The sequence below is a fragment of the Macrotis lagotis genome, chromosome 3 (assembly GCF_037893015.1).
Source record: "Macrotis lagotis isolate mMagLag1 chromosome 3, bilby.v1.9.chrom.fasta, whole genome shotgun sequence".
NCBI lineage: Eukaryota > Metazoa > Chordata > Mammalia > Peramelemorphia > Peramelidae > Macrotis > Macrotis lagotis.
Window position 1 is genome coordinate 304204501 of NC_133660.1, and position 11015 is coordinate 304215515.

Consider the following 11015-nt stretch of genomic DNA (forward strand, 5'->3'; position numbering starts at 1 on the left):
ACCCTCTTACTTTGATTAGAAGGAATAGATCCAAAAGGTTGCAAACATAATAAACAAGAGAGTTCCAATTGGAAGTTATGTTCCCTGACAAATACAGTGATTTTTCTAATTCATTAATCTATATCTCACACGTTCCCTTCTTGACCATTGAGGGTACAATTGGGCCCAGTGGGTGATTGTTAAAAGAATGCACATATTGACTCAAAGTCAGAAAAAAATTACCTAAAATATTAACTAACAATTAAACCTCATAGGTAATTAGTCCCTCATCAATGGATATCTTCAATCAGAAATACAATAATCACATAGTTCTGATTTAACTATAGTAAGGAAAAAAGTTGGAGTCAAATTTTGTTAAATAAAAAGCAGCACAAGTAAAAGATGGGAATATACCTGGCTAAATAATATTAACATAGTTCTCAATTTTAATCAACTTTAACTTTGATAAGAATTACTTCATGATATAGTAGGAATAAAGAAATGGAAACAAAGTATTAGCCTTAATAAGAGAGGCGAAGTATTTCTACTTAGAAGATGCTAGGCTTGTCAAACTATTACATAGTTATAACATTTCTGAAGAATAATTTTAGTTTTGGGAGGATATTTTTATACGGTCATTGAAAATTAGGAACAGATTCATAAAGCAATTTATAAAATATTGGACACAATGACAGTTGGATCAAGTAACTGAGGATGATCAGTTAAGAGAAAATATTTAAGAGAGACATGATAGCTGTCTCCTAGAAATTGCAGAAATATAACATGGAAGAGATTTTACACTTGGCACCAATAATAAATGATCCTACACTTCTTTAAGAAGCAAATTGGTGTTTAATGTTATGAAAATATATTTAATAATAAGCTTATTCTGATATCAAATTGTTTTCCTTGAGAAATAGTTGTATCACTGGAAATCTTAGACAATAGACAAGCTGGGAATTTCTTTTGTGCATTTCAGATTCTCTGATTATAGCACTTAATCATGGTGCTTGTTGAAATATCAATTTTGCTTCATCACATATTTTTGCATGTGCATGTGCATGTATATATATTTTTGCTCATAGTACAGCTTCAATACCCCATGTAGATGTCAATGTATATATGCAGAATATTTAATACATAACTGACTATAAAAAAAATTGGAAAATACTTTTCTCATACTCTTGTTCCTGTTAAACATTCTGCTGGTAGTTGCTTATACATTGTTTACTAAAACTTTATGAATATCTTTTTCCCAAGAATCAAGACAAAATGAATCAGCAGTCCAGTAACAAGGGCTGAAGACAGAAATTGTGGAGGCAAACATATGGATTAGGTCTACCTATGTTCAGAAATCTACCAATGAAAAAGAAAGGTGATTTTTTTGTTTGACCCACTTATCTCCTTTGCCCCCAATATTTAAAATAGTGTTCACCTGAGAAATAATGGAAAGACATGATTTATTAAATTTTAAATCACTAATGTTCATTACTATTCTCATTGCACCTACATCAAATTGAACCTATATATTTTTCATCCCTTTGTATAGATGGAGGGTATAAATAATGTGACTGAATTCATTCTCCTGGGCCTTACACAGAATCCAGAAATTCAGAAAATCCTCTTTGTGGTGTTTTTGCTCATCTACTTGGCAACATTGGTGGGAAATTTACTCATTGTCATCACCATCATCAATAGCCAAGCGCTGGGCTCCCCCATGTACTACTTCCTGTCCTATTTGTCCTTCATAGATAGCTGCTGTTCATCTTCCATGGCTCCCAAAATGATAGTGGACTCACTCTCTGAGAGGAAATCCATCTCCTTCAATGGGTGCATGACACAGCTCTTTGCAGAACATTTTTTTGGGGGTGCTGAGATCATCCTGCTCACAGTTATGGCCTATGACCGCTATGTGGCCATCTGCAAACCTCTGCACTATATGACCATCATGAGCCAGCATTTGTGTGGCATGTTGGTGGGTATGGCATGGCTAGGGGGCTTTCTTCATGCCACAATACAGATTGTGTCCATATTCTGGTTGCCCTTCTGTGGTCCCAATGTCATAGATCATTTTATTTGTGATTTCTTTCCTTTGTTAAAACTTGCCTGTATACCTGATACCTACCCCTTTGCTCTCTTTATTGCTGCCAACAGTGGTGTGATGTGTGTGCTAATATTCATCATGCTACTTACCTCCTACATCATCATATTTTACTCATTGAAAACACATGGCTCAGAAGGGAGACAAAAAGCCCTTTCTACTTGTGTCTCCCACATCACTGTGGTTATGTTATTCTTCCTACCCTGTATATTTGTCTATCTTCGGCCCATGGCCACCTTTCCCATTGATAAAGCCATGGCTGTATTTTACACTATGGTAACTCCCATGTTAAACCCATTGATCTATACCCTGAGAAATGCAGAGGTGAAAAGTGCCATGAGGAAGTTATGGAGGCAAAGATTTACCTTGAATACCAAATAATATGCTGTGAACAAACAATATAAAAATAAAGAACTCTTTCAAGAGTTTATAATTGAATATTTAACATTCTTCAAAACTGATTCTTTTGTAAATGCTATATGGAGGAAATCACTTATAAAACTATGGTCTATTTTTAATGATTATAAAGCATTCAGTTACAGAATTTTGTTACTTCAGGTTTTGGTTTGCTCTGTTTTTAGTAAAATGCACTCACATTTATATATGTGGATTGTAATTTCTTGGTTATGTAACATCATCCTTCTAACCTGATCCCAACCCCAAACCCCACCCTCAATTTCAGAACCAAGATAAAATAAATTCTAACATTGTTCTGTGATTGCATGCATCAATTAGCTTCAATAGTATTCTACTCACCATCTCACAATTTTTGTTTGCCCAACTGTGTTCCTTTCTGCAGTGCATGCTGCTTTCTCTCTTCTTTCAGCCTCTGCCTCTCTCTCTCTCTCTCTCTCTCTCTCTCTCTTCTCCTTACCCCTCTTATTTAATTCTGCCTAAAATATTGCCTTTTTCTAAGTCTATACAATTATTTCTCAACAATATAAAAACATGATTCTTAAATAATGAATTGAGGGGAAAGACCAATTGACATGGGGACATTTATTACTCCACTAGCATTGACTACAATGAAAATTTCAATGATACCACAAAGGAGACCTCTTCAACACACCATCCAATCATTTCTCAAGATCAAGGACAGAATGATCAAATTTCAAGTCATAAGTAGACACCACACCAGCAAAATTATCTAATGTTTTTAATATCATTCTCTTCTCTAATTAGGCTGCTAGCTAGACTTTCCATTTGAAAAAAATCAAACACACTCATATGTATGTTTCCATATATGCAATTATGTGCATATATATATGTATTTTGCATTTATATTGTAATATAAATTAATATTATATATATATTGGTTTTGGTATGTAGATATGAACATGTACATACATACATACATACTTGGAAATATGCACATTTTCTGAGACTCTAACACTTAATGATTGCTAAGCATGTCACACTATCAGTAAATATTTCCATTATAATAATGTCTTTCCTCCTCCAGTCTCTCCCTGCAATAATCTTAAATAGCACAAATGGGTTGATTTTGTAATATGTGCTGATAACACTGAAATGTTAAATGCTATTCCCTCAATTTCTTTGACATTATTTTTAATATTTCAACCTGCTAAAGAATAAAAGTGATGAAGACTAGAGTTTGATACAAGATAGGTTTTTTATAATCTAATTTCTCAGGATATACAAGGTCAGCATAGAAAGACACAATATTTAATTCTTGTTTTTCTGCCTAGTGTTTCCACAGCATCAAAAGGAATATATCAGTTAAAAAATAATGATAATCATAGTATCCTTCATTTTTTAAAAAGGCCATGACATCAGGTAAGTATTGTCATAAGTGAGAGCATGCTGTACTAAGTCATGGTCTCACTTTTTCCTCCAGAGCCATCTGGGTCCAGTGGCCAGATATGAATCAAAATCACTGGAGATGGTGCTGGATACAATACAATCAGGGTTAAGTAACTTGCCCAAGGTAACACATTTAGCAAGTGTCTGAGGTCACATTTGAACTCAGGTCCCCCTGACTTGAGAGCTCATGTTCTACCCACTCTGCCATCTAGCTGTCCCCAAAATATATTAATTACCTCCCTTGTGCCAGGCACTTTGTTAGATTCTGGAGAACTAAATGTTAAAAAAGAGAGAGCCCCTGCCATTATGGAACTTAACTTTTGAAAGGTTCAATACAATACAAATAGAGAAACTATGAGGATATGGTGGGGGAGTGGTACCTTGTATGGTGTCTTGATGGAGATGTTCTAGAGAATGAAGTTGAATGGGAAATGAATAGTTGACCTAAGCACCTTCCTTAAATGAATATTTGGGGAAGGCCTCTAAACTACTCCATCAAATTAGAACGACAGAAGTTATAGATCATATGTGAGTACCAGGGCTTTAGGAAAATTTTGGAGAAGTTCTTTTCTCCTTTCTCCACTAAATTATACTGATAAGGTGTGAATACCCAGTTTGCTATGATCTTGTAGAAGGATGAGGTCCATGATGATGTGGGTTTCGGGGAGCATAATGGAGAAAATCAAGGGATTCCTTAGAAAAATATATATATATTTTCCCTTAAAAGGAATTATCATTTGAATATATAAATGATTCATTTGCCCTATTCTTTATAGATTTAGAATAAACTGGATGGAAATTTTCATGAAGCTGCAATTTTATTGAATGCCCAAGTTCAATTCATCTGGTTTGATGAATTCCTAAGCTCCACTATGAAACTACTGCCAGATACCTCTATCTGGATAGCTCACCATCGACTCAAACTTAACATATCTAAATATTCTTCCCCCTTAGTGCCTTCCTCTGATATCATTTTCCCAATCCCCTGGCTTAAAATATTTGATTTGTCATTGAATTTGCTTATCAAAATATAGTCAGATACCAAGGTGAACTGATTCTTCTTTTTTAGCATTACTGAAAACGTTATGTCCCTTATATTTTTACCACTACTATACTCCAGGTCCTTTAAGCTTCCATGCAACTAATTCATTCCCCAAAATGGAGATTTATTGCCGAATGACATATTGAATGTTAAGAAGGAAAACAATCCCATACCCTTTCTTTCTGATACAAAACCCTATAGTTTAATGGAGGCAAGTATTATTTTTACCTCTTCCCTCTTAAATCCACCACAGGCACCATAGTCATATTGATGTTCTCAAACCACTTTTTTCATATTTTCATTCATAAGAAAAAAAATCTCAAAACTTTAATGGCTTCATTGTTAACAAAATGAAAGTCAACTCCATCCAAATTTTAAGTTTCACCTCAGTCTTTCTTTGCAATGTATATCCCACCTAGAACATTACTTCTATGCCAATAAATGAACTCTCAGCTTTGGCCATTGTACTCTGTTGTCAATAAAATACATGATTCCCACTTCCTTCTCTATGTTTTCAAGTGAAGAAGTATCTTAAAGTCTTAAAATAGCCGTTTATATTTGGTAGGTTATTATAATTTTTATAATTGAGGCAATTAAGGGTTAGAGAAGTTAAATGATTTATATGAGATCATAGGTGTAGTAAGTGCTGTGTCTGAGACAAGAACCCACATTTTTTAGCTCCTAGACTACTGAACTCAATTTTAATTCAATATAGCTGCAGTGAGTATCCCTTTGAGCAGAATATACAGGTTTCATGTAAGTAGAACGCAAACAGTTATAAATTTGGGAATAAACTCAATTGAAATGGGAGAAGTTATAAAGAAAGTAGCTTCAGATGATGGTGGAATAAAATGATTTTTATAACAGAATCAGGGAATTCTGATCATGTTTGTATACCCTAGAAAGTAATCCAATAAATGAAGATAATTGAATTTGAGGAAGATCAAATTTTTGAGGAGTCAAGTTCCCAAAAGACAAGGAAGAGAATAAGAGATATAGAGAATTTGAGTAATGTGAAAAAGGCTTAAAAAAATTTACCATAGAGTACCTGGGTTCAAATCCAGTCTCAGACACTTAATAATTACCTAGCTGTGTGGCCTTGGGCAAGCCACTTAACCCCGTTTGCCTTGCAAAAAAAAAAAACCTAAAAAAATTACCATAAAACTTTGATTATCTATCAGGGATGAATAAACACATTGTTCTTCACTAAGAAGGCACAGTTAAGTTAATTAGTAACATGTAATTTTCTTCAACTTTTATTCATTCAAATGGCAGCTTAAACATAGGGAGTGAAATAATGTATAGCCAAGAAAATCCAGAGTTGGAATTTGATAATGCATGACAAGTGATTTGACAAGGAGTCGAGGGATTTAGTGGTATTGGATACCATAAGGTTTAACTCATCAACTTTAGGATAAAAACTCTTAATTGTAAGTACTCAAGAGACAGGAAATTGTGGTGCAAAAATCATAGGTTTTTAAAAACCAGGCAAATAATAGATTGAAGGATAGAAGAAGACTTGGAAGCCAGAAGAGGAATCTCAGAGATCTAGGTAATAGATTGAGAATAGGTATAGGTCCTGTTGAGATCTAAAGAATTACTTTCCCTTTTTGTAGTTGAAATGGAGTGAATTTGAAAGTCTTCTGTCTTGAAATAAGTTAATAATTTACTAGGGACTTTAACGTCACACTTAAGTCTGCAATTATGAGAATGGGCTTGTATTGGAAAGGGGAACTGAGTCAAGTACTAAGTGAAGGTAGTCAAGGGATATATGAAACAATGACACAAATTCCTGATAAAAATGATGGCTAAAAGTCAGAAAATATTTGGGAACTCTTCCAGTCCCACTTTTGACTCTTAAGACTTCAAAGAACATGACTCATTCTTAGGTAGATTCTCTTTCTGTAAAATGCTTTACTGTACCTGTACCTTCATCATCATATTTTGTTATAAAATATCTTCTTCCCATTGGTGAATTCCTCCTGGAATTTCCATTTTGGGGAAAGACTCAGGCTACCTATTCTTCATGTCTTCTAATTCTGCTTTTGAGTCTTTAGATTTTGCCATCATGTCCTTTCACATGGCTCTCAATATCTCTTTTAATTTCACTTTATATCTCTTCTTCTCTATTAGAATGTGAACTCACTGAGTGCAGGGATTGTCTGCATTTTTGTTTTTATTTGTATTCCCAGTGCTTAGCACTGGATAACTGATTAAGATTTGACTTGAATAAAAGTTAGCAATGAAGGTATTTCTTGAAAGATATTAAGTGAAGGTGAAAGGGGAGTATATTGTAGATAGTCATATTGACTGGGCATGAAATGTCATATGCGAGTAACAGAGAGAACGGCAATTTGTGTAGGAAGAAGAGTAATGCAAACTGATAATGGAATATATATTTGGGGTGGACATTCAATGATATTAAAAACAAAACAGAGGAGTTTAAATGTTTCTCTAAAAGCTTAGTAAATATCTTATAAAGATACTGTATGAAGTCCATGTGATTCCTCAAAAAACCTGCTTCCAGTAACGCACTCAGAATATTCTCATAATTATTCCACTGAAGAAAGAATAAAATTGTTACTTGATTTTTGGTGTTATCTCTACTCCATAGAAATAGAATACCAAACCTTATGCCACATGCTTGATACTGAAGCTACTGAAGTATTGAAGCAGTCTAGGAAGTGGATCCACCAACCTCAGCCTCCCATGTAGGAGGGGATTAGAGGTCTATGGCACTACACATAGCTCATGCTTCTGTTTTCCAAGAGTGAAGAGTACCAGATAAATATTTATTAAAGGCCTACTTGTGCCCGACATAGTACCAAACATACAAATAACAAAAAGGCAGTTCCTGGCCTCAAGAAGCTTTCAAGCTATTCGAAGAAGGCAATATACAAAAGGAAGATAAAAGAGATGGGGAAAGTATAGTTGGTGGAATCAAAGCTGCCTTTCTCTTTGGTCCACATTTTCTTTTATCTTAAAATAAAAAAAGGTGAACTAGAAAAAACAAAGAATCCATGCTTCGTTAGGTAATGTAATAGTAATTCTTCTGCTACTTCTGGTGCCTAGAAGTTGAGGTTTGAGATCAAATAAGAAAATACATTTGTAAATTAATATGTAAACTTCAAAATAAGATGCAAATATTGACTATTTTAAGTTAATGTAGTACAATTTGGATGCCTTGGGACATAACACTTTGCCGTACCAATGAGAAAGAAAATTGTATACTGTGGCTCAAGATATGTCAGAAAATAGCATCTGATTCTCCCATCTATATGTCTTTTCTCAGATAATGCATATTGATCTTAATGAATCTGTTCAGTTTTTGAAGGCTGACATATTTTTTCTCAATATTTGGAATTGTTAGTGACAGTGTTATTAATGGAATGATCTTTTTTTCCCATGTTGTTTGCTGTCAGTGTGATCATTTCTGTTAGTGTCCAGTTGTATAGCCCTATCTAATTCTTTCTGATCCCCCAGACCTTATCACACTGGACCCTTCCTTCCTCCACTAGTGTTTTGAACATTATCCAACCTGAAACACTCATCTTTTTCTTCAAGTTTTATTTTATTTTACTTTTTTCCAATTGATATTTTATTTTATGTTTCCAATTCAATATTTTGAAAGTTTTTTACAATCATCCACGTACATATGTATATTTATGTTCCATAATTTCTTTCAACCCTCCCTTTCCACTCCTCTCTCCTCAGTGATTAAGAGTCTGTTGAACATTTTACATATACATTTGTGTTTAACAATTATAGAATGGTCATTTTCCAGAAAAGGAATTAAGTCCAAGGGAAAAGAAAGAAAACCATGAGAAAGGAAGGTATAAGGTGTGAAATACGAATCTATACCTAGTTTTTGCATACTATTTTCCAGTTATCCTATCAATTTTTGTCAAAAAATGAGTTCTTATCCTAAAAACTAATGTCTTTGGGTTTGTCAACAATAGATTGCTATAGTCATTTACAACTATGTGTTTTGAACTATCCTAATCCACTAGTCCATTACTCTTTCTCTTAACCAGTGCCATGCAGTTTTGATGACTGCTACTTTATGCTGTAATTTTAGATCTGGTAAAATAAGGTCACCTTCCTATATACATTTTTTCATCAGTTTCCTTCATATTCTTGACCTTTTGTTGCTCCACATAATTTTTTATTATTTTTCCTAACTTGATAATTTCCTAATTTGTTAATATTGTATGGCACTGATTAAGTAATTTGGGTGGGAATTGTCATTTCTATTATATTAACTTGACCTAACCATGAATAATTGACATTTTTACAGTTGATTAGATCTGACTTTGTGTGTAAAGTGTTTTGTAATTGTGTTCTTACATTTTCTGGATTTGTATTTGGAGGTAGATTCCCAAATATTTCATGTTGTCTGCAATGATTTTTCATGGAATTTCTCTTTTTATCTCTTGCCTTGGTCTTTGTTGTTCATATTTATATTCTACTAACTTAGCTGGATTTGTTTCAGCTAATTGTTTCATGGAGTTTTTAAGATGATTTTCTAGAGATCTCTAACAATACCATCATATTATCTGCAAAGAATGAAATTGTTGCTTCCTAATTGCCAATTTTAATTTCTTTAATCTCTTTTTCTTCTTGCATTGCTAAATCTAACATTTCTAATACTATATGGACTAGTAGAAGTGATAATTAGCATCCTTGTTTCACTCCTGATCTTATCGGAAAGGCTTCTAGCTTATCCCAATTACATACAATATTTTTAATGGTTTTACATAGATACTGCATATCATTTTAAGGTGAATTCCATTTATTCCTATACTTCCTAATATTTTTAATAGGAATGGATATTGCATTTTGTCAAAGCCTTTCAGCATCTATTTAGATAATCATATGATTTCTGTTGGGTTTGCTATTCATATGTTCAATTAAAGATTCCATTGTGGTACCATGGTTTCAAAATATAGAAATCCAGGAATAAGCTTGGGAAGAGAATCAAAGAGTGAAGGCAGGATGACCAGAGCCCATTCACATAGAGGATTCAGGAGAAAATCTTATACTGAAAAAGGGGGAAAGGACTTGTAGAAGAATATTCCAGTATGAGCAAGCTGATGAATGGTAAGCTATTCTAGTGAATAGAGGACCCAGACACTGAGTGAAGTTTCAGAATCATTTAGTAATAGAGATTTCAGAATCTAGAAAGTTAGTAACAGGACTGAATTTCAATAGCTTGATGAATTTACAAAGAAGATGGACAATTTTTGTTACCAGTTCTCTGTTAACTCGGGAATCATGAAAAAGTCTATAGAATGATAGGATTCATTCTGTTTCTCTGTCACATTGGATTCATCTGAATGTCTAGAGAGCTAGACATCGACATCTAGGATCTCGCAAATTAATGGGCACAGATTGGGAACCAAATACAAAACAAGTAACCAATTAGACAAGAATGCAGGTGTTACCAAACACATCACCTAAATAAGATCTCCTTCTAAACGTGAAAGATAATTAATTCCTCTGAGGATATAGAAATAGTTATGAAAATAGGCCCCTCAACTTTTAGATCTTCACATTGCTGATGTGGAAGAAATTTTCTTCTTAATGACTGAATAAGGAAAGCAAGAAGAAGGGATACATGAATAGATAAAAAGAATCCCTTGAAGTTAGTTCCAGATTCTTCCTCTTTCATGTGGACTGCAAAACGAAGTAGAGGAGGAGTTAATGAGTCCTCCTTTGTAATCTCAGTCTTTTAGTAGCTGTAGAGATTAGGAGGGTAAAGTTTTCTAAGCTTCATAATATGTAAATAGGACCAGAATTTTAGTCAGTAGACAAGATTCTGACTTTTTTACTTCTACCCTATGTAAGGGACAATAACTATTTCCAGACTTCATTTTGCTCATTTATAAAAAAAAAATTCTAGAAAATTTCTATAGTTCCTTCTATGACCCTAAGAAAACAATGACTGACTGACCGATGGTTGTGGAATCCTAACATTCTTTCTAAAATTGGGCTTTCTGTCTTTTGCAAAAGAAGGTAATTGTCACATGAAAATTGGTATCCTGGAGAATTCCCATAACCACACTGATG

At 33.8% G+C, this 11015-nt stretch overlaps 1 protein-coding gene across 1 annotated transcript; it reads left to right on the forward strand.

Annotated features, from left to right (window-relative positions):
• The first annotated feature begins 1528 nt into the window (after positions 1–1528).
• Positions 1529–2461, forward strand: LOC141517096 (olfactory receptor 4C12-like). The gene has a single exon (XM_074228014.1). It carries the CDS (start codon positions 1529–1531, stop codon positions 2459–2461), a length of 933 nt encoding a protein of 310 aa, XP_074084115.1.
• Positions 2462–11015: the final 8554 nt, after the last annotated feature.

Excerpts from the sequence above, each read along its gene's own strand:
- LOC141517096 (XM_074228014.1), top strand. The coding sequence starts at position 1,529 with ATGGAGGGTATAAATAATGTGACTGAATTCATTCTCCTGGGCCTTACA.